Raw genomic sequence first — 26940 nt, 5'->3', positions numbered from 1 at the left:
GTTTTCCAACATGGCGGTTTTTGTTGAAGTCTTGGCATTCAGAAAAATAGCAACACCTGGTCAGGGCCATCTCAGGATCATTTAAGGAGATAAACAGATTAATACTAACGTTATGTTAAAATAATACCATGTCGATTGGCGACGACACACAATAGACAAAAGTAAAAGTCGGAAGACGGACCAAAAATGAAGGGCGATTTGTGTAGCATACCATCTTATGATGGTGGCTCAGATATGACTTTGATATAAAAGCAAGGACTGGAATATGTTTCCTGTAAACAATATGATGTTGTGGACAATGTTTGCATTGCGGTGGGCTGTTAGATTTGGAACAACTTTAGAATGCTGCGATGACCTGTGACTAAGAGACCAAACGATAAGCCATGGATGTCAGAATGACAAAAATAGATTAAAGACACTTTAACATAAGACAGTTTAATTGACAAAAATGATTGTAGACATTAATAACAAATGATATGGAAAAAAATAATCGGCTTTGTTTTTTTCTGAAAATGTTCTGTTGTTTATAAATTATTGTTTAAGTCCTATCAACAGCTATGTAAGTACGGCCACCCCTGTGTTTGGTTTGGTTTTGTGTTTGTTAACGTCCTATCAACAGCTAAGGTTATTTAAGATGACCCCCCTCTACATGTATGCGTGTGATAAATGTGTGTAGTGTGGGAGGCTGTGTAATGTTCGTGTTTTGTCCCCTTGTAAAACCGCAGAATTGATGACGACTTTATAGTGCTACCTCACTGAAGCATACTGCCGAAGACACCCAGCAGGACACCCTACCCAGTCACATTATACTGACAAATGGTGCTTAGTTCTAGCCGACCGAGCTATCGCGGTCCCGACAACATCATGTTTGACCTTGATGGGGACTATATTGTGAATGTTTTAAGTACTGTAATCTAATGTGTATAACCGGATACGCAACACTATGGATAAACACAGCACGTGAACACTACACGCGTGTACACACATTCATTAGGATGTGTCTATCAGAATGTCATTTCCTGATCCCGGCCTTCCCCATCCTCGCCTAGACATCCTTCGGACATTTTAACTGGACTAATGATAGTTTTGTTTTCGTCGAGTATTTTCTAAGGAAATCTACTGAGAAATTGGACATTATGCATGAACAAAACTATTTGCTTGATTTGATAGATATAACCAAACGCTTGAAGCTTGATCCACTTCCGGATTTAAGTCGGAAGTCGTCGGGAAGACAGTACATGGCAACGCGACGAGGATATCGGAAAATATCCAGTGGAACCATGCTTTGTGACCTTACGGAATGTAAGGCACAGGAAGGGAATTCCGAACAGGACCGTATCATCCAGCAGATGAATATGTCTGAAAAACTTAAATATGTTCAGGAATCAAGGGTAGGTGATAAATAATTAATCAGTAATACATGTGTTAACAAAATAATCACTATACATGATTAAGACACGCTTTATATAACAAGGACCGTTCCTTCCTAAAACGATAGGGACACTACCACACAGTGTTCACAGAAAGGGTCTAAACAGAAAAACTGCTAAAGTCATTTTGAGGTGTCATCTTGTAGTAGTTCGTGGCTACCTTACTTAACGGTCCACAGGGTAGGTTACTTTGAGGCGGTTAACTTTATAGTAGCTTGTGGCTACCTCATTGAACGTCAACAGTTAAGTCATTTTAGGCGGGTTCCTTTGAAGTAGCTTGAGCTTAATCGCTGGACAGTCAACAGGCAATGTCATTTTTGGGCGGGTCTCCTTAATTGTTGTAGATGGTGATAACCTCATTAATCAACACTTGGAGGGCATGCTGCATGACTTCAGAGTGATTGGCATCAATCTTTTTCCCAAAAGACCCTCCAAAGGTTACATCCTTTACACTACAACTATGCTCAAAAAGTTAAATACATTACACTACCACCCTCTTTATGTTAAATACATTACACTATTACCACCCTCAAAACGTTACAAACATTACACTTTAATCACCTTCCAAACGTTACATACATTACACTATTACCACCCTCCAAACGTTACATACATTACACTATTACCACCCTCCAAAAGTTACATACTTTACACTATTACCACCCTCCAAACGTTACAAACATTACACTATTACCACCCTCCAAACGTTACATACTTTACACTATTACCACCCTCAAAACGTTACAAACATTACACTATAACCACCCTCCAAACATTGCACTATTACCACCATCCAAACGTTACATACTTTACACTATTACCACCTTCCAAATGTTACAAACATTACACTATTACCACCCTCCAAACGTTACATACTTTACACTATTACCACCCTCACATAGCTACATACATTACACTCTTACCACCCTCCAAACGTTACATACTTTACACTATTACCACCCTCCAAACGTTACATACATTACACTATTACCACCTTCCAAATGTTACAAACATTACACTATTACCACCCTCCAAATGTTACAAACTTTACACTATCACCACCCTCCAAACGTTACATACTTTACACTATTACCACCTTCCAAAAGTTACATACATTACACTATTACCACCCTCCAAATGTTACATACTTTACACTATCACCACCCTCCAAACGTTACATACTTTACACTATTACCACCCTCCAAACGTTACAAACATTACACTATTACCACCCTCCAAACGTTACATACTTTACACTATTACTACCCTCCAAACGTTACAAACATTACACTATTACCATTCTCCAAACGTTACATACATTACACTTTTATCACCCTCACATAGCTACATACATTACACTATAACCACCCTCACATATCTACAAACATTACACTATTACCACCCTCAAAACGTTACAAACATTACACTATAACCACCCTCCAAACATTGCACTATTACCACCATCCAAACGTTACATACTTTACACTATTACCACCTTCCAAATGTTACAAACATTACACTATTACCACCCTCCAAACGTTACATACTTTACACTATTACCACCCTCACATAGCTACATACATTACACTTTTACCACCCTCAAAACGTTACAAACATTACACTATAACCACCCTCCAAACATTACACTATTACCACCCTCCAAACGTTACATACTTTACACTATTACCACCCTCCAAACGTTACAAACATTACACTATTACCACCCTCCAAGCGTTACATACTTTACACTATTACCACCCTCCAAACGTAACAAACATTACACTATTACCATTCTCCAAACGTTACATACATTACACTTTTATCACCCTCACATAGCTACATACATTACACTATAACCACCCTCACATATCTACAAACATTACACTATTACCACCCTCCAAACGTTACAAACATTACACTATTACCACCCTCACATAGCTACAAACATTATACTATTACAACCCTACAAACGTTACATACATTACACTATTACCACCCTCCAAACGTTACATACATTACACTTTTACCACCCTCACATAGCTACAAACATTATACTATTAAAACCCTACAAACGTTACATACATTACACTATTACCACCCTCCAAACGTTACATACATTACACTTTTACCACCCTCACATATATAGCTACATACATTATACTATTACAACCCTACAAACGTTACAAACATTACACTATTACAAGCCTACAAACGTTACATACTTTACACTATTACCACCCTCCAAACGTTACATACATTACACTTTTACCACCCTCCAACAGTTACATACTTTACACTATTACTACCCTCCAAACGTTACATACTTTACACTATTACCACCCTCCAATATTTACATACATTACACTATTACCACCCTCCAAACGTTACATACATTACACTGTAACCACCCTCTAAACGTTACATACATTACACTATTACCACCCTCACATAGTTACATACATTGCACTATTACCACCCTCCAAATGTTACATACATTACAATATTACCACCCCCACATAGCTACATACATTACACTATAACCACTCTCCAAACGTTACATACTTTACACTATTACCACCCTCTAAACGTTACATACTTTACACTATAACCACCCTCACATAGTTACATACATTGCACTATTACCACCCTCCAAACGTTACATACTTTACACTATTACCACCCTCCAAAAGTTACATACTTTACACTATTACCACCCTCCAAACGTTACATACCTTACACTATTACCCCCCTCCAAAAGTTACCTACTTTACACTATTACCACCCTCCAAACGTTACATACTTTACACTATTACCACCCTCCAAAAGTTACATACTTTACACTATTACCACCCTCCAAACGTTACATACTTTACACTATTACCACCGTCCAAACGTTACATACTTTACACTATTACCACCGTCCAAACGTTACATACTTTACACTATTACCACCCTCCAAACGTTACATACTTTACACTATTACCACCCTCACCACCCTCCAAAAGTTACATACTTTACACTATTACCACCCTCCAAACGTTACATACTTTACACTATTACCACCCTCCAAAAGTTACATGCTTAACACTATTACCACCCTCCAAACGTTACATACTTTACACTATTACCACCCTCCAAACGTTACATACTTTACACTATTACCACCCTCCAAACGTTACATACTTTACACTATTACCACCCTCCAAAGTTACATACTTTACACTATTACCACCCTCCAAACGTTACATACTTTACACTATTACCACCCTCCAAAAGTTACATACTTTACACTATTACATGTACCACCCTCCAGACGTTACATACTTTACACTATTACCACCCTCCAAAAGTTACATACTTTACACTATTACCACCCTCCAAACGTTACATACTTTACACTATTACCACCCTCCAAAAGTTACCTACTTTACACTATTACCACCCTCCAAACGTTACATACTTTACACTATTACCACCCTCCAAACGTTACAAACATTACACTATTACCACCCTCCAAACGTTACATACTTTACACTATTACCACCCTCCAAACGTTACATACTTTACACTATTACCACCCTCCAAACGTTACAAACATTACACTATTACCACCCTCCAAACGTTACATACTTTACACTATTACCACCCTCACATAGCTACATACATTAAACACTATAACCACCCTCCAAACATTGCATACTTTACACTATTACCACCCTCCAAAAGTTACATACTTTACACTATTACCACCCTCTAAACATTGCATACTTTACACTATTACCACCCTCCAAAAGTTACATATTTTACCCTATTACCACCCTCTAAACATTGCATACTTTACACTATTACCACCCTCCAAAAGCTACCTATTTTACACTATTACCACCCTCCAAAAGTTACATATTTAACCCTATTACCACCCTCTAAACATTGCATACTCTACACTATTACCACCCTCCAAACGTTACATACTTTACACTATTACCACCCTCCAAATGCTACATACTTTACACTATTACCACCCTCCAAAAGTTACATACTTTACACTATTACCACCCTCTAAACATTGCATACTTTACATTATTACCACCCTCCAAAAGTTACATATTTTACCCTATTACCACCCTCCAAAAGTTACAAACTTTACACTATTACCACCCTCAAAATGTTACATACGTTACACTGTTACCACCCTCCAAACGTTACAAACATTACACTATTACCACCCTCCAAACGTTACATACTTTACACTATTAACACCCTAACATAGCTACATACATTACACTTTTATCACCCTCACATAGCTACATACATTACACTTTTATCACCCTCACATAGCTACATACATTACACTGTAACCACCCTCACATAGCTACATACATTACACTATTACCACCATCCAAACGTTACATACTTTACACTATTACCACCATCCAAACGTTACATACATTACACTATAACCACCCTCACATTGCTACATACATTGCACTATTACCACCCTCCAAACATTACACTATTACCACCCTCCAAACGTTACAAACATTACACTATTACCACCCTCCAAACGCTACATACTTTACACTATTATCACCCTCCAAACGTTACAAACATTACACTATTACCACCCTCCAAACGTTACAAACATTACACTGGTAACACAATTACCACCCTCACAAAGTTACATACTTGACACTATTACCATCCTCCAAACGTTACATACTTTACACTATTACCACCCTCCAAACGTTACATACGTGACACTATTACCACCCTCCAAACGTTACAAACATTACACTATTACCACCCTCCAAACGTTACAAACATTACACTATTACCATCCTCCAAACGTTACATACTTTACACTATTACCACCCTCTAAACGTTACATACATTACACTATTACCACCCTCCAAAAGTTACATACTTGACACTATTACCACCCTCCAAACGTTACATACTTTACACTATTACCACCCTCCAAACGTTACAAACATTACACTATTACCACTCTCCAAACGTTACAAACATTACACTATTACCACCCTCCAAAAGTTACATACTTGACACTATTATCACCCTCCAAACGTTACATACTTTACACTATTACCACCCTCCAAACGTTAGAAACATTACACTATTACCACCCTCCAAAAGTTACATACTTGACACTATTACCACCCTCCAAACGTTACATACTTTACACTATTACCACCCTCCAAACGTTACAAACATTACACTATCACCACCCTCCAAACGTTACAAACATTACACTATTACCACCCTCCAAACGTTACAAACATTACACTGGTAACACAATTACCACCCTCACAAAGTTACATACTTGACACTATTACCACCCTCCAACAGTTACATACTTTACACTATTACCACCCTCCAAACGTTACATACATTACACTATTACCACCCTCCAAACATTACACTATTACCACCCTCCAAAAGTTACAAACATTACACTATTACCACCCTCCAAACGCTACATACTTCACACTATTACCACCCTCCAAACGTTACAAACATTACACTATTTCCACCCTCCAAACGTTACAAACATTACACTGGTAACACAATTACCACCCTCACAAAGTTACATACTTGACACTATTACCATCCTCCAAACGTTACATACTTTACACTATTACCACCCTTCAAACGTTACATACTTTACACTATTACCACCCTCCAAACGTTACAAACATTACACTATTACCACCCTCCAAAAGTTACATACTTGACACTATTACCACCCTCCAAACGTTACATACTTTACGCTATTACCACCCTCCAAACGTTACAAACATTACACTATCACCACCCTCCAAACGTTACAAATATTACACTATTACCACCCTCCAAACGTTACAAACATTACACTGGTAACACAATTACCACCCTCACAAAGTTACATACTTGACACTATTACCACCCTCCAACAGTTACATACTTTACACTATTACCACCCTCCAAACGTTACATACATTACATTATTACCACCCTCCAAACGTTACAAACATTACACTGGTAACACAATTACCACCCTCACAAAGTTACATACTTGACACTATTACCATCCTCCAAAAGTTACATACTTTACACTATTACCACCCTCCAAACGTTACATACCTGACACTATTACCACCCTCCAAAAGTTACAAACATTACACTATTACCACCCTCCAAACGTTACATACATTACACTATTACCACCCTCACATAGCTACAAACATCACACTATTACCACCCTCCAAACGTTACATATTTACACTATTACCAACCTCCAAAAGTTACATACTTCACACTATTACCACCCTCCAAACGTTACATACCTGACACTATTACCACCCTCCAAAAGTTACAAACATTACACTATTACCACCCTCCAAACGTTACATACATTACACTATTACCACCCTCACATAGCTACAAACATCACACTATTACCACCCTCCAAACGTTACATATTTTACACTATTACCAACCTCCAAAAGTTACATACTTCACACTATTACCACCCTCCAAACGTTACATACTTTACACTATTACCACCCTCCAAACGTTACAAACATTACACTATTACCACCCTCCAAACGTTACAAACATTACACTATTACCACCCTCCAAATGTTACATACTTTACACTATTACCACCCTCCAAAAGTTACATACTTTACACTATTACCACCCTCCAAACGTTACAAACATTACACTATTACCACCCTCCAAACGTTACATAATTTACACTATTACCACCCTCCAAACGTTACATACTTTACACTATTACCACCCTCACATAGCTACATACATTAAACACTATAACCACCCTCCAAACGTTACATACATTACACTATTACCACCCTCCAAACGTTACATACTTTACACTATTACCACTCTGCAACAGTTACATACTGTACACTATTACCACCCTCCAAACGTTACATACATTACACTATTACCACCCTCCAAACGTTACATACTTTACACTATTACCACTCTCCAAACGTTACAAACATTACACTTTTACCACCCTCACATAGCTACAAACATTACACTATTACCACCCTCCAAACGTTACAAACATTACACTATTACCACCCTCCAAACGTTACAAACATTACACTGGTAACACAATTACCACCCTCACAAAGTTACAAGAATCAACATATACGGTCTCTTCGTTGATAACTCATCGTAATATCCATTATAAAACATATCAAATTAAGAAATAATTACGAGCTGAAGCCCTTAATAAAATGTGATTCGTTGTGCAATCATGTCAGACATCGAAGTTTTATTAAAACAATAAAATCATGGTTTATAAAATGGAGTTTGTGGTCGATTTTCCAAGACTTCGGTGGAAATATGACATTTATTACACGAGACATGCAATGATTATAAGTGAGTGACATTTTGGTTACTTTTCTGATGGAGTAGGAGTAATTCAATTGAAATACATTTTGTTTATACGTTTGAAATCGATATTTTGTATTAGTAACGTTGAAAAGTTTTTCTCTTAACTTAATCATAATTAGAAATATCAAATTTGTCATATTCGATGGAACAAAAATAGATACATGTACATGTACGCCAGGATAACGAATCCGTTCATGGAAAATATTAAATATCGTCCTGATTGATGAATCATTATTAGGAAAACGAAATTTAGTCCGGGATAAAGAATCAAAATACTTCATAATGGCAGGAAATTAGATACTGAACTGCATTCATTTTTTTAAAATTTTATACAGGAAAAGAGAAATTATTTATTTTCCGTAATAACGAAACTACAGAATGTAGTAGATTTGAAACATGGCCAAAATAAGGAATGTTAAAGGAGCATTGCTTCGTTTTAATAAAGTTGAGGTCGTCAAAATTAAACTTTCTGGAAATTAGGTATTTTTTCGAAATAGTAAAAGTTATAATCTTTACACTAATACGGCAGTTTTACTCAAGATAAACCAAAGTTACTTTGAGTAGTAAGTCCTGATAATTCTTATTTCAACCCGACGTATCACTAATTACTAATTTTGCTAACGTTATCATGTCTTTAATCATTACATATATTGCGTTTTTAACCATTTTCAGAAGGAAATTGCTGAAAAGAACCAGGAACTTTCGAAACAGCTTCTTCACATTTACGTGCAGATCCGCCAGATGAAAGTTCAACAGTCGTGTATGTATCATCAAGACCTACTGGACGATGTGTTTAGAGACATGAACGACGAGAAGGATGTCCCGGATGTGTGTGATTTGCCCGTACGTAGGCGGAACAAAGCCCTACAGCAGCTAGGAGTAACGCGAATGAATATCAACTCTAAACGATTCTCATGTTCATGATACTGTAAAGATTACATGCAACGGGAGATAACTCGAGTTTTATTTAAATTGTTTATTTCCCCATATCATGACATATGACAAATATATACATGTATATCATAACATTTGTAATTTTAGAACAAACAATTCCTTCATTCTTCATTCTATTTTCATAATACGTTTGTCCATGTCTTCGCTTTCTTTGATAGAGTATTTTTTTTTTTTTATATCTTGTCACGTAATGTTAACAAGTGTGCGCACAGTTTCGGCGTTACAATATTGTACAAATGCTTGGAATGTCTTTATTTCACATGGTAATGAGTTGACAAAGAAAATAACGTAAGCTATTTCGGTACCATTCGAGGAAGAAACAAATGAAGCTATCTAATTTCATGGAACTATTTTTGTTCATTAGTTTATTGATAAGTTTGTGTGAATTCCGTACAACATGAGGTGGCTATCTCAGGAGCCTCAAAACAAAACGATACATTTCAATTTAACCTTTGTTAGTATTTCAACGTCTGATTGAGCAAAACTTTGTTGCTAATATTAAAAATATGGACAGTTATTATAATTAAGGTTTAGGCCGTCTTTCTGGTTGTTTTATCAAAGTATACATTTCAGTACGGTATCGCTGTGTGGAATGGACCACAAAAACATCCAAAAAGACAGATTTATCCTTAAATAAAATGCCTTCCACGTGGTTTCTATTTATGTTGATTCTTGAGTACAGGATTAGGAGTAAAACGCCCTTAGAAAATAAATACCGATGTTTCCTACTCTTTTTTCTTACCATTCTTATTTCGCCATTTCAGAAAACAGACTAAGACATTAAAACGTGTTTATAGTTCAACTGATTTTCTCTTTGTATATAACCGTCTCTCTGTGGAATATAACATTACGATAACAGTTTCACCACCTTCCTTTTAAACGCTTTCATATTGTCACTGAAACAACCAGCAAACTGAAAGTTGACACCGAATTTTTTTTTCCAATGAAGCAATAATATTAAAATAAAATATGAATTCCAAATGTAAATACGTGTGTTAAACAGAGATTTTTCATGCTGGTATGAACGCATATCAGTCACATCCAATATCTACAATGGAGCCCGCATAGAAGGTTACCCAGTTATCTGGTAATACATCAATGTACATATTACTCTACACAGCCGTATTACGTGATAGGTCATCAGACGAACCTAGTTCCGATAAGGTATGAGTCAAATATTGTTTCCACGAGTTTTTGTTTCTTTTTTCTATTTGTTTACCTGTTGTTGTTGTTTTTTTGTTTATTTGCAATAGTTGTGAACTCTAACGTAAATGTTTTCTACCGGTGTATCTCCGTGAGCTCATTATATTCCGGTTTGCTCAATTGAAGCTCACAATAGGAAAGCTGTGTGGCATCTACATATAAAATAGCACTATACCAACAGATATATGCACCAGTAATACAAACCCAATACTAGTGTTAACACGTCCTGCACTTCCGGTTCGTCTACGTAGATTTTTGTCCACGTTTTTACTCGGAAATATACTCGTTTCCTTGTACAGGCTGGACCAAGGTATATCGTGTACTCTGTTTACATCTTCTACACCCATTGTCTTCTGGTAGACCCTCCCATCAGGCCATTGTACCTCCAATAATAGCACATCCGTTTTTCTCCCGATACCGAAATGTGCCACTGGTTCCATCTGACCACGATATCCTGACCCTACACCAATGACTTGGGTCATCCATTTACCTCCAGCTAACACCAAAGTGACCTTCGCCCCACGAGCAGGTGCTTCGAAACGAGTTTTAGGAATTATTCTTACCCAAAAATTTTCATTTCTGGGCAAACTGAGTGATTCATTACCAAACATATTTCGTGTATAATTATTTAATAACATCACTTTTGAATTTATTGTTGAACCATTTGATGCCAAGTCGCCCCTTGTTCGCTTTTTAGACCTTGCCGAATAAGCTGTCATACTATGAGAGATAGACTCACCATGAGTTATAAGAATGTCAAGGACACCGTCACGGTCGATATCCGTGACGACACTTCCGGTACTATAAGCTCTTGGCTCGAGGGCTTCTCCGATGTCAATTTTTGTGATATTCAAATCCTGCCTCTCTGCACTTGTCGTCGTAATGTTGACTCTAAATAGCCTGTTTGGCCCCGGCTTGTAATATAAAGCATTGTTAAAGAGTATTTCCGAATGGCCATCATTATCGAAGTCCGCCATAGCTAAGGAGCATAACGCAGAACTATCTTGCATTTTTGAAGTGGCCATGTCGATAAATTTCACATTTTGACTATAAGATGTTACCTGTTGGATAAATAATCTGTGAGAACCCAACCAATTCCCTGCTACGATATCCATCAGGCCATCTTGATTAATGTCACCAAGGACAACATCTCGTCCCCTTTGGTTTTCGTCGGTCAAGCCTAACTGTCGGGCTACATTTCTGAACTTGCCTTCTCCGATATTCATAAATAGTTTGTTTTCTCCATTTTTGTTCTGATCGCCATCAACATTAACAAAAATATCTGATCGTCCATCTGTTCCTAAAATTGGACCAATGGCTATGCCTCTACCGCTCGTTGCCATGTCTATCCCGGCGTCCTTGGCAACGTCTCTAAAGACGATTGGACCACTAATGATATTATTATCCGGGTGTGATTTGTCCATTTCAATGAGTAAAAAACGTTCAGTTCCGTTTAGCATCGAGGTCATCACAGCAAATGCGTAAAGACCCGTACCTTTCCTATCAATACATGTCACAGAATGGCCGACATGCGCCACTTCCCGAATCCATGAATTAACGGAATTTGATAACAGATCTACGAATCTGTTGTCCACATATTTGAATAACTTGTCGCCGTGATTTTCCCGCTTTTTGATATCGGAGTTTGAGTTCAGGATGTAAATTTCTTCCCTTCCATCACCATCTACGTCACAAGCGGCCACGCCTACTGCATGGCCCTCGGGATCCATCACCGCCTCGTGAGGTGATCCAGTCACGGCAATGTTCTTTAGCGCGTGGATTTTGTGGTCGTAAGACAGTATAAGATTCGAACCACTGTATGTCGCAACGACAACTTCGAAATATCCATCTCCTGTGACGTCAGTGACCGCTGCTCCGTACGTCATTAAGTTGTCGTCAAGTTGATGTAAAAGTTCGCGTGACCTTGACACAAATATCCCATGGGACGACGATGATATTTGTAATAAGACGATAAAGCTTATAATGATGTTCATAGTTTATCTGGATAGCGTGATCTCGGTTGTATTTATAGTACGGTATGTATTTACATATCGTCTATTCATAGGCACTTGGCACAAATAATCAACGACACTATCCTTATGTGTGTATTATACACATATACGGACCATGGGTTTGGGATTTGTTCCAAGTCCCTGTGCGTCTATTGATCAGTGTCATAGCTAAAAATGAAGTTGATAGATATATGTATGTAGGTAAATTATCTGAGTACTAAACATATCCGTTACATAGGTCAATGGCTGTATCTTGTGACGTCATTGTGCAATATAATTTGCATCATGGGTAATCGGATGTAGTCGCTAAAAACAGAGAAAAAGGTCCGCCCAGCCACATATGTTCCTTTCCCCCAAATCATCAGGATGACGAACAATCGTGACGTCAAGACAAATTCCGTCACTGATCGATTGAACATATTGTACAAATCATAGTAACAGAGGTCATTTATGAATAGACATTGATGATCTGTAGGAATCCAAGAGGCTAAATTTACTGAAGTCACACACACATCACGAGATTGTTAATATAAGTAACATATTTTCGGAAATGGATTCTACATCGATTACCGGTTGCACATACAAAGCATGCGTTTCGGATATGAATCAAGCAATTTTGAAATGGAAATCGAGCTCACAATAAAATAACAGAATTTTAAAAACAAAACATAACAAACTTTGTATTTGAAAAAAAGGTCAAGCTCAACAATAATTATACGTAGCAGATATTTAAAAACAAGTGCACGGAAGAGTAAAAGATTACAAGATTATGTCCGTCATAAACAGGTTTCACTTTAATTGTTTATGATAAATTTAACGTATCGACTGTTTATTTGACCTCGTCTAACCTTCACACTTGGCTGTGTATAACGTCATACTTTACATACCAGACATTCCATTAACCACATAGTACACTGATGATTGGCATGTGACCTTGATCTGTCATTGGTCATCACTCCTAAAATATATCGACGGACGGCCTGAGGATTGACTACGGACGATTTGAAAAGTGCATCATCTGATGGACTAGAAGGTAAAGAATCTGCCTGATGAGTTTGTTATAAGTCAGCATTATGTTTTCGACGGATGAAGTCTGATGTCATATTGATTATTATAAAAGGATAACCATTGACTAACACGGTGTCACGTGATAATAGAAAATAAATGAATGATAATTTGCTTCCCCTGGGTATTGTCAAACAGTGTCAAATATCTTGCACGCTATTGAAACATGACAAACGATAACTCTGAATGTTTTGAAATTATCAAATTATTAAAGAATAAGTTCACTGGATGCATATCCATGTGTTAATTTGTATGGTGTATGAAATGTATAATTGAATATTTACCGAAGCTCCACTTCAATACTTGCAAAGTAGTTATATTAAGTCTAAAACTGTCTGGTAAATCAAGTGATGATATACAGTATTTGATTAGTAATAGCGTTACTGTATAAAGTTTGTCAGATATAGAAATTGTGTTGTGTTATCAATATCAAACCTGATACAATCATTAGATTATGTGTTTACATATATGGTTTAGATATTTTGTATCCTCAATACATTTAGTATCTTGATATCAAGCTAACCCAGTATGCTGCAAGTGTAGTACAGGTGTGTCACATGTGTATTGCGTGTGTGATACAAGTGTTGTACAAGTGTAGTACAGGTGTGGTACATGTGTGGTACATGTATTGTACAAGTGTAGCACTTGTGTGGTACATGTGGTGTACAGGTATAGTACATGTGTATTGCGCGTGTGGTACATGTGTGGTTCGGTTGTTGTACTGGTGTGGTATATGTGTGGTACACGCCTGGTACTTGTGTGGTACATGTGTTATACAGATTTAGTACATGTGCAGTACAAGTGTGGTACATGTGTGGTACGGGTGTAGCACAGTTGTAGTATTGAAGTAACTGCACAGTTTTTCCATTTATTTGAGCAAAACTTAGTGTTGCAAATGTGTTGCACATGTTATGAGTCTTATCGTGTCTTAATTATTCTTTTGAATTCCACAAGTAAATAGCACTCGGAAGTCATTTTAAATCGTCACCAGTTAGATATACCTACCATGTCTGTGTATATTAAACCGTCACCATTTATATTTACTTACCAGATAAATCAACAAGTCTTATCGTGTCATGATTATTCTCGTTATAAATTTCCATAAGTAACAATATCTCTCGGACGTCACAAATGTCTGATGCCGCGCCTTTCCAGTTCTAGTATTAGGATGTCACATCTCTCTCATATTTTTTCTCGTCGTTTTTTCCCCGTCCAGTCGTGGCTCATTTATATCTGTGGTTTTAACCTTGTGTGTAGTCATGAGGGATGTATATCTGATGTCTCGCTATGTCTCTTTCGACGTCACATATTACCTTTATATTTTTTAATAAGTTTGACGTAATTTTTTGAGTTTTGTTGATTTTGGATTTTTCTTAAGAATTTGTTCTGTAGTTTACATGTTTAACTGTGAATCTGATTTTGTATATATTAACAAGGAATGTTATCATTTTCCTTTTAAATTTCTTTTCTCTGCAAATATTTTTCACATAAAATATTCACAAAAGAACATCAATTTGAATGGTGTTTATTATAAATGATGCACCCATATGTCATCTTCACCTTGGAAACTATCTTTATCCTAGCCTTAACCATTTTCCCTTTAATTTCCTGTCTTTTTATTTCTCTATTTCTTAACTTTACCTTCTTCTATCTATGTCTATCCTCTCCTATAAATGAGTGTTTTGTCATTTTCATGTTTATTCTAGATATGGTATACATGTACGTGACCGATGGCCTCTCTATAATTAAACTAGTTTTATATGATTATTGGTAATGAATTAGATCAGTACCGGGCGGCTATCGGAACGGCAATTTCTAATTTTTTATCCATTTAAATACGTTTAAACTTTTTGGTAACTGCAGATCTAGTGTAAGTGCTATATTAACCAAACTAATTTATTTTATCCATGTTCTGCTCTCTTGTCTTACTGATAACTCGTGTTTTATTCTTATATTACATCTCCTCCTGCTTTCTTGTAATGACGTTCATCCAAACCCCGGCCCCTCCGATCCAAAAAATGATATATCTATATTTTATCTTAACTTTCGTAGTCTCAGAAATAAATTATCAAAACTTGAAAATATTGCATCTGATTATGATATTGTCTGTATCACTGAGATTCACCTTGACATATCTATAGCTGACGTTGATGTACTCCTAGGGGGTGTATCTCTGAACGCCAACATTTTGAATTCACCTGTAGGGCAGTTTGTTTTGATAGTGATTATAGTCTTTTTCCAAAAAGGAGTCTCAATGCCAACAGGTAAATTTACCTGTAAATGTTTACTGTTGATACTCACTTGTAGGTAAATTGAAGGATTTTAAATTAAACATCATATACTTATATGTGTATTTTTTTCTAAAGTTTAATATATCATTTCTAAAAAAAATGCAATACAATATTATATTTCTGAATATGATTTTTATGTCAAAAATTATTATTGAATTAATTTATATCAGTCTTAAAATTAAAGTCTTTAATTATAACTGTTTATTTTCCCCAAAAAATGTTTAATGCGATAAATGAAATAGTGAAATATATACAGCTTTATATAGAAAAGTATATCCAAACAGCAATATACATATAATTATACACTTTGTACATATAAGTTGAGTGCACATTCGTTGAATTTTAATACTGGTAGATACGCCATGTGAAAGTTATTAAGATGTAGATGAAAATCATCTTATATTGTTGTGTCAATTTATTCAGAATCAAGAGTTACAATATATCTACTCATACTTTTATTACCGACCATCGGTTTACAAAGTAACGGAATTTTGGAAGATATTGATTCATGCTAAGCTTAGGAGAAAATCAATTTTAAATAGCTAATATATCATTTATATTTGCCATCTTTATAACGTAATGTGTTTTTGTCTTGTAGTTTACAAATACTAGATGCTTATGCAAAGCGTACGATTTTCAAATGAACTCCATTTAGATATATAACATTAACAGTTTCTTTGGAATTTTTGAAAATAAATATTAAGAGAAGATGTTTTCCTACTTTTAAATTTCCTACTTTTCAAAACGTGATTATGTATACAGTCCAACCCGGCTATGACGAATTTCAGGGGACCCCTCAAATGTTTTCGTACTATACGGGTTTCGTATTATGTGGGGTCGTATTTCCAATGTGCAACACCATGTATGCACGCACAGCACATGTGCACACGTTTCATGTTGTCAAGGCATTCGAGGGCCTCGCGATCTGTGACGCATGTAAACTTCCGGGTCAGTTCCATCATCATCGTCATCTTCGCTCTCGATGAGCTCTGTTCCTTTCACAGAATTGATGTCAGCCTCAGTAATCTTCTCTGATGTGACAATACTAATATCAAAGGTATACCCATTACTTAAATTATTTTTTTTATCTATTATTCCTGTTTTTTAAAATAATGGTAGTTTGTTCGATCCCCGTTTAAATGAATATGCTAATAAAATTGAACTCATTCTCGAAAATCAGGAAGGGTTTCGAAGAATTGTTTTGCGCCTTTATAGATTTTGAAAAGGCGTTTGATAGTGTATGGCGAATTGGTCTTTTTTGGAATAAATCTTTGATCAATAATATCAATAACATCGATGCAAATGTTTTCGAATTATTAAAAATTTGTACAATTGTATCAAGGCCCAAGTAAGTAAAGATGGTGTATTCTCAACTGTATTTTTGAGTTCTTCCGGGGTCCGACTAGGCGATAATCTATCTCCGTTTTTAAGATTAAGAAATAACCACGTTTTTTAATCACATAAAATATTAGTTTGTTGTTAAATCATGATAATTGTACATATTGTATTTTGAATGAAATTTACAGATTTTTGTCTCAAGAAATTGAAAAAGCTTATCCAAAATCTAATTAGCTAGAGTTTGTAAAACAGGAACTTTTTGAACTTGGATTGGGTTTTATATGGATGCGACTTGCTCCTCAGTTTATTACCTTTGATCAAACAACGTTTAGAGGATCAAGCTAAGTAAACTATATTTAACTCTTGGAACATTTCTAGTAAATGTGATCTGTATAAGTACATATATATAAAAACATGATGTTATTACATGGTACATTGTATCATATATGTGTTACCATTTATTGAATGTGGGCATGTACAAAAAGCTGGGGAAAAATATATTTATGATATATTCCTAGTGAAACACATGTAAATCTCAGTTGACTGTACAGGTAAAAAAGGACAACTTATATGAAACAGTATATAATTGCATCCCCATTGTTTCCTGAAACAACACCTATCTATTGTTTAAAAAAATGTTGGCGTTCAGAGAACACCCCCTCCTGGGTGGCTATGATTTATACCGTAAAGATCGGGGTACTCCGGGAGGGGGGATAGCCGTGTATGCATCTAGTCTCTTGTGCACCCGTCGTAGAGCTGATTTAGAATTCCGGGTGGGTGAGGTAATTTGGACAGATATCCAGTTTCCAAGAAAGAAATACCTACTATGCTCTTTGTATAGACCTCCTAACACAGAACACTCCTTCTGGAATCATTTTCGCTTTTCTTTAGAAAATGCCTTCCATGGAACTCTTAAAGTCATAATTGTAGGTGATATATATGTTGACCTTCTAACCGTAGACAACACGCATGTTATTCATAACGTATATCCAATCCTTTCACCTGACGAACGTAATAGACAAACCGACTCATATCGGACGCACGAGTGCTACACTACTGGACCCAATTTTACTGTCTGATACGTGCACCTCTACATATTGTCTGACGTTATTAACACGGACACTGAACTTTCCGACCACAAAGCGACTACCGTAGAACTGACCGTTGGGACTGCTGCCTTTAACCAGGACTTATAAACGAAAAATAACATGTTATAATGAGGCTAATTACGAGCTTTTTAGAGACAGACTGAACAATATTGACTAGTTAGATTTTTTTTTTCGACGACACACTCCCCGGATTAGATGTGCGAGAAATTTACAGACAAATATTTAGACCTAGCCGGGGAGTGTATACCAACCTGTATAACTATTCGACCTAATGACAAGCCTTGGTTTAATTCGGACTTACGTTGTGAGATAAGGAAAAGACATCTACTATTTAAACAATTGAAAAAAAATCGTACACCAAGCAATTTAACAAATTTTAGGAAACAACGTAATCACGTTAATAATTTAAAACAACGTACAAAGGAATCATTTCATGCGGACATAAATGGAATTTTAGATTATTAATCTGATTCGGATCCTAGAATTTTTTGGAGGATTGTCCGTAGATTGTTAAAATCAGCGGATACTTCAAACCCTATATCACCTCTAATTAATGATTAGATGATTACTTTGTTTCTATTTCTACAATTGACGACACTGACAGAGACGTACCTGAAGTTGAATTACGTACGGACGCTACTTTATCAGACATAACCTTTAGATAAGATGAAATTACTGACATTCTCAAATCCTTACAAATAAATAAAGCAGTTGGCAATGACAAAATCAGTCATCATATGTTAAAAAAAACACCGCTGAATCTATAACCTTCCCCCTGTATTTAATATATATATAGGTCTTCCTCGGAAACTGGTATCTTTCCGAAACTTTTGAAATTTCCAAAGCGTTCGAGCGAGTGTGGCACAGGGGACTAAATGTAAAATTAGCTAATTATGGTATAAGTGGGAAACTTTTATCTTGGTTAAGTGACTGCGTAAGTAATAGAAACCATCAAGTTTTCGTTAGGAATAGCAAATCTACTGTTAAATATATAAATGCTGGTGTTCCACAAGGCTCTGTATTAGGTCCCTTACTCTTTATTACAATAATATAACTGACAACATTGAAAGTCTTCCTAAACTATTTGCAGACGATACATGTACCTCCTTATGATGTTCTGATAATTCTCTTTTGGCTGTCGAAACAAAAATTTATAATGGCCTAGCAAACATTCAAAGTTGGGCAAAAATGGCTTGTTAAATTTAATCCTTTAAAAACGGAAGCTTTACTCATTTCCAACACTGAACACGATTATGCTATAGATATTAATTTTAATGATGTAAGTGTTGATTTTGTGGATCATCACAAGCACCTAGGAGTAACGTTAGATGAAAATTGTAAACGGAGTAAACATATCGAAAATATAGGTAAAAACGTTGCAAAACAGATAAGTGTACTTGGTAATTCAAAATATGTATTAAACAAGCAAAATTAAAGATTTACAAAGCTTATTGTCTACCATTATTTGAATATTGTAGTGAAGTTTGGGATGGGTGTTCTCTCAGTGATGCAGACAAACTCGAAAAGCTACAGCTAGTTAGAAGCTGCCAGAATTATAACTGGGTTACCATCGTATGCCAGCAGAGAATCCCGCTATTCAGAAAGTGGATTGGAACCATTGTGTAACAGACGTTCCAGAAGAAAAAAACCCCCAATTATTTGATAAAATTAAAAATCACCTGGTTCCAAAGTACTTGTCGTCACTATTACCTCCTCCTGTTTCAGAAAACTCTCAATACAATCTGCGTGATTCACACAACTTTTCTCTACCAAACTTCCGTCTACAATTAACTAATTCCTCTTTCTTTCCATCCTCCATTTGACAGTGGAACCAACTTGATCTTGAAATCAGAAATAGTGTGTGTTATCCATCCTTTAAAAAATCCCTCAAAAACAGTACTGTAGTTCCAAATTATTATTCTTTCGATGATAGAGAATTAAATATATTGCATGCTAGACTAAGAAACAAATCCAGCACACTTAACAATGACCTATATAGAGTAAACTTGATTAATTACCGTCACTGCCAATGTGGACATCCAATTGAAGATGCATATCACTTTTTCTTTGCTTGTAATAATTATGTGAACCAGAGAATAGCATTGTTTCGTGGTCTGAATGAGTATATTCCACTAGATCTGCAGTTACTTTAACACGCAAGAAATAATTTATTGCAAGACGAAAATTTAAGAACTTGTCAAGTCACTCAGATATACATCGCTAACTCAAAAAGATTCTGATTTCTCTCCTACACCCCTTATAGATTTATATTTTATGTATATATTTACATATGGTATGTTATGTTTCTGTGTATGTATACATAAGTATGTGTGTGTATATGTGTGTGTGTATATATATATATATTTTCAATTGAATATACTTAATTTTGTCCGATGCCGACAACAAAAGAAAAACGGATATTCAAGGAAGTAAGGAGTGAAAGGAGAACGAAACATTGGCATGGGAAGTGATGAACAATAGTACCAGCAGCAAGCTTTGGAAAGTGCTTTGTGTATACTTCTGTTGTCGGCATCGGTAAAGATTAGCTCTTATCTAAATGTTTGGGTGGATATATAGATATGTAACTCTCTCTCTCTCTCTCTCTCTCTCTCTCTCTCTCTCTCTCTCTCTCAAATTAAATATGTAAATATGCCATCTTGTTGTAGTGATTATGTGTAATTGTATCGGGAAAGGGCTTTATATAAGTTGTATAACTTGTGCTCAATCCCTTTGAAAAGTTCAGTTACAAATAAAAATATGTTTAAATAAAAAAATATATACTTGCATTCATTGATTATAAAAATGAAAAAGTCGTTTAATGATAAATCTATTACTGCCTTTTATTTTAGGTAAATACATGGTTTTATTAACCCAAAAAAACAATGTCAACCTCGGGTTATACTTTTGCAAAATAAATAAAGTCATAAAGCCAGTTTTGTACTTGTTGTCGTAATTATTACACGAGGAATAATTTTGCCGAAAATATTGGCTTTCCGGAAATCAAACTTACTGACGTGACTATTGGAGAGCGGCGAATTAAAACGCCCTTTTTGTTTCCGGTTAGAAGCAATGTAATGTAACCAGGCGCTAGTATACAGTTGATAATGATACACCGTACAATTTTGGTGATTGGCGACATTCTATTTATCCGTCATCCCGAAAATTATATCCATATCGACTTTATGTCAGTAACACTAGAGGTTCTGTGCACTACTATCTCCGAAATGTTCGAATTTCTCTTCTACATTTGAATAAAGGGAATAATTCAACTTCATTCCGTTTCCGTATTTGATCCATAACACTCATTTTTATGGCGCTATTATTAATTTTTCATGTGTATTAATAAGAGACATTTCTATACTACTAATGCAAGTTTATACATTTCCATGACGAGTAGTGCATACGCTGCCGGAGGTATAACGAACAACTGTTACTGTTCTTTAACTCTGGTACCATAATCGCCGATAAAACGTCATTAATGACACAGACTAGACGTATCAGTCATCGTATATCGTTACCGGCCATTTCTGTCACACGAACCTGTCATGTGTGGTAATGATGGATAATTCTAGTCAATGGTCAACTTATGGTCAGAACATGGATCTAAATATAGAAGGTGTAATTTAGATTAACTACAATTAAATGCAAAGATTATATATTATGTATACCAGAGTAGAATATACATGAAAATTTTAAAAGAGGGTTCACTCGTATGACGTCACGTGGCCAATGTTCGAGAAATTACGGGATGATGGGGGTATTTGGGGGGATGTTCTTTTGTAATATGTGCTATCACCGTGCAACCCGTAACAACTATCAATAAGTTTGTGAAATAATATACACTTTGTCTTAAATACAACGGCAATCTCGAAAGGATCGGGTTGAATTTGAAGCTTGCCGAAATGTTTCAGTGTAAGATGCCACGGAATATCATAAGTTAGTTTATTTTTAGTATCTGCATTGAATCTCAAATAAGAATACGATATCAATTTGTTCGAAATGTTTCAAATTACCAGGTAGTTTACAATACTTAATTAGTGTATTCAAACAAACCACGACAGTTTACTTTAGGCATTAAATTAAAGCTATGTTGTCATACATGTATTATACTGTATGAATAATAATACATTTTAGATTTTGAATCTAGATAGTATACTTGCACCTTCTTACACCCCCATCCTTACCCTTCCCTTATCCACACTCCCACACTAAATAATTATTTTATTGTTAATGTCATCTTGTATATTTTGTATGTGTTATATAATATTGTATGGAAAGGGCTTGATATAAGTTGGAAAACTTGTGCCCAATCCTATTGTATATATTTGATACAATAAAATATGTTTAAACTAAGTATACGCCGATATTACTGTGAAGGGGCAACTCTATGACCCACGAAACAACATAAGCGTGGCTTAAAACACAAAACAAAGAACAAAACAAAAAACAAAAACTGAAAAAAAAGAAACAAATGATCTCTAAAATAGAGGGGCCGCGGTGTCCAAGTGGTTAACGTTTTCCGACACTTTTTCACTAGCCCTTCATATCTGTGTTGTAAATTCGAAGCTTTTCTCCACCTTCAAAACCGGGCAGGTCCTTAAATGACACCTGCTGTTAAAAGGATGTTCAACAAAATAAACCAAAAAACTTAAATAGATAAGAATATCAAAGAATGCGTTTCGAAAATAGGAAATCCGCAATAAGTTACCCCCTACTCCATAAATCACAGGGGATCACATGATGCGGGTAACTATAGTTACCAACATCCAATATGGCGCATGCAGGGTGGAAACGGCGAGTATTAACTGATGTGAATTATCAATGTTTTTCAACTTTATATGACATTCTGAGTAAGCGTATCGATAGTTGGTTCAATATAAATGTAATCTGAAGCGATGAGTTAGCGATACTTGGTGTAATTAAGCTGATATTAACATCGTTATTTTTTGGTATGATGACGGTAACTGTGAGTCTATGATGCGGGTATCTAATAAGGTAATTTGAAAAATGATGCGGTGTAAATGCTAAACTGAAACAGTATCTGCATATGATGAGTTTAATTGTAGGAAATTACAAACATAAAAATCACGTTCCATATAGTAGCTATAGATCTAGATATACATGTAGATAGATGAGCACTCTCGGCGTTGTTTAAAATGAATTAATTCGGTATATAAACTTGTACACGTCATGATTATACCTATCATTTTTGATTGAGACCATACATCCCTGTCCCCCGGAGATCATTTCAACAAACACTGTAAATTATTTACAAATACATTCGTCTTATATGCGTACGTATATCAATGTATTACATACTATATAGGGAATGATCAAGCTATCGTTTATACGTCACATATATACCTGTGCAGTTTGCTCAGCACATCGCACAATTGTAAACACGATAACTGCACGATGTACACAAACTGTTCTTGGTACATTGTGTGACCACACATATGTAAAATATTTTGATTGTAATGCTTTAGTAGGAGTTATAGTGTATATCAAAAACACCGTCGTATTCGATCTGTAATAAACACAATTCAACAAAACGTAAAAGAGGGCTTTACATAAAGAATAAAACAAACAAACAAATACTGAGCTATTAAACTCAAATCTGTTTGACTTGTATACAGACCTGTTTCGTTTAATGAAATCTTTAACAGAAAGAATGATTCATCTGGTGGATTTGATACAGTGCGCATTTTTCTTTGATTTGCAAGCCGCATCTATTGATCTGTATACGTAACAAACACTATGTCACAGGGGGAAGGCGCGGAACTACACCTAAACAAAATAATTGTCAGATAAAAAATAGCCTCTCCTGAGTATGATCCCCGTGATAAATATGAACTTTACATTTGTATATATGCCAGTATTAAAACAATACAAACAATTTGCAAATCGTTACTTTATTTTCTCTGTGACGAAATTTGAATATTAGGCTGCTGATAAAATACTGAAAAAAATCACGAAAAGCTGAAATCAAGTTTCCGATCAATAGCGTCATGATTGTGTTAACAATAAGCAGTAAGATACTCATACGAGATACTGACAGAATATCGGTTGGTTTTGTATTGTTTAACGTCCTATCAACAGCTATGGACATTAATACAGGACGGCTTCCTGTGTGTGAGAGTCTCGTGTTAGGTGAATGTTTGTGATTTGGGAGGCTGTGGTATACTAGTGTTCGTTTAGTTGTGATAGTGCGGGACTGATGTCAACATTTTAGTGTTACCTCACTGAAATATACTAGTGAAGAAAAAAAAAATGCATTAAATTGTTTAAGAGCCTTTGCTAAGGTTTGAACATATGACATCTGATTTTCCGTTCGGAAATTTGCGAATGTGACTCGAACCACACCCTAGGAACCCGGATGACAGATTGCGTCGAGGAGAAACGTCTAGTGCTTTCCCAGGGTGACATCCGGGAAAGGCATTGTCTCGACATTCCTATTGTCTATACATAGCGTCACATAAATGTCACATACATGTGTTACAATTACGTCATCAGTGACATGAACAATAAGACATGTCAAACTTGTACTCTCTGATCGTTTAACACGACATTATCCCGATCCCGATCGGAACCAGACTCTTAATCTCAACGTTACACGACATGGTCCTAATCCCGATCGGAACCAGACTCTTAATCTCAACGTTACACGATACGGTCCTAATCCCGATCGGAACCAGGTTCTTAATCTCAACGTAACACGACATGGTCCTAATCCCGATCGGAACCAGACTCTTAATCTCAACGTAACACGATACGGTCCTAATCCTGATCGGAACCAGACTCTTAATCTCAACGTTACACGATACGGTCCTAATCCCGATCGGAACCAGGTTCTTAATCTCAACGTAACACGATACGGTCCTAATCCCGATCGGAACCAGACTCTTAATCTCAACGTAACACGATATGGTCCTAATCCCGATCGGAACCAGACTCTTAATCTCAACGTAACACGACATGGTCCTAATCCCGATCGGAACCAGGCTCTTAATCTCAACGTTACACGACATGGTCCTAATCCCGATCGGAACCAGGTTCTTAATCTCAACGTAACACGATACGGTCCTAATCCCGATCGGAACCAGACTCTTAATCTCAACGTTACACGACATGGTTCTATTTCCGATCGGAACCAGGCTCTTAATCTCAACGTAACACGATACGGTCCTAATCCCGATCGGAACCAGACTCTTAATCTCAACGTTACACGACATGGTCCTAATCCCGATCGAAACCAGGCTCTTAATCTCAACGTAACACGACATGGTCCTAATCCCGATCGGAACCAGACTCTTAATCTCAACGTTACACGACATGGTCCTAATCCCGATCGGAACCAGACTCTTAATCTCAACGTTAAACGACATGGTTCTAATCCCGATCGGAACCAGGCTCTTAATCTCAACGTAACACGATACGGTCCTAATCCCGATCGGAACCAGACTCTTAATCTCAACGTAACACGATACGGTCCTAATCCCGATCGGAACCAGGTTCTTAATCTCAACGTAACACGACACGGTCCTAATCCCGATCGGAACCAGGCTCTTAATCTCAACGTAACACGACATGGTCCTAATCCCGATCGGAACCAGACTCTTAATCATAACGTAACACGACATGGTCCTAATCCCGATCGGAACCAGACTCTTAATCTCAACGTAACACGACATGGTCCTAATCCCGATCGGAACCAGGTTCTTAATCTCAACGTAACACGACACGGTCCTAATCCCGATCGGAACCAGGCTCTTAATCTCAACGTAACACGACATGGTCCTAATCCCGATCGGAACCAGACTCTTAATCATAACGTAACACGACATGGTCCTAATCCCGATCGGAACCAGACTCTTAATCTCAACGTAACACGACATGGTCCTAATCCCGATCGGAACCAGGTTCTTAATCTCAACGTAACACGACACGGTCCTAATCCCGATCGGAACCAGGCTCTTAATCTCAACGTAACACGACATGGTCCTAATCCCGATCGGAACCAGACTCTTAATCATAACGTAACACGACATGGTCCTAATCCCGATCGGAACCAGACTCTTAATCATAACGTAACACGACATGGTCCTAATCC

General features: G+C 36.5%; 2 protein-coding genes across 2 annotated transcripts; one reads left to right on the top strand and one right to left on the bottom strand.

Moving 5' to 3' along the window:
- The first annotated feature begins 663 nt into the window (after positions 1–663).
- Positions 664–10614, top strand: LOC117316761 (protein FAM167A-like). Its single transcript, XM_033871528.1, has 2 exons — positions 664–1391; positions 9531–10614. The coding sequence occupies exons 1-2, from the start codon at positions 1137–1139 to the stop codon at positions 9780–9782; spliced, it is 507 nt and encodes a 168-aa protein (XP_033727419.1). The 5' UTR covers positions 664–1136; the 3' UTR covers positions 9783–10614.
- A 553-nt stretch (positions 10615–11167) lies between these two features.
- Positions 11168–12901, bottom strand: LOC117316334 (cartilage acidic protein 1-like). The gene has a single exon (XM_033870875.1). The coding sequence runs from the start codon at positions 12899–12901 to the stop codon at positions 11168–11170; it is 1734 nt and encodes a 577-aa protein (XP_033726766.1).
- Positions 12902–26940: the final 14039 nt, after the last annotated feature.

The sequence above is a fragment of the Pecten maximus genome, chromosome 18, assembly GCF_902652985.1.
Source record: "Pecten maximus chromosome 18, xPecMax1.1, whole genome shotgun sequence".
Classification (NCBI taxonomy): domain Eukaryota; kingdom Metazoa; phylum Mollusca; class Bivalvia; order Pectinida; family Pectinidae; genus Pecten; species Pecten maximus.
The sequence above is the reverse complement of the archived record's forward strand: the minus strand, read 5'-3'. Positions and strand labels throughout refer to the sequence as shown.

Excerpts from the sequence above, each read along its gene's own strand:
- LOC117316761 (XM_033871528.1), top strand. The coding sequence starts at position 1,137 with ATGCATGAACAAAACTATTTGCTTGATTTGATAGATATAACCAAACGC. Across the intron at positions 1,392-9,530 it reads AATATGTTCAGGAATCAAGG|AAGGAAATTGCTGAAAAGAA; the intron begins GTAGGTGATAAA and ends AACCATTTTCAG.
- LOC117316334 (XM_033870875.1), bottom strand. The coding sequence starts at position 12,901 with ATGACGTACGGAGCAGCGGTCACTGACGTCACAGGAGATGGATATTTC.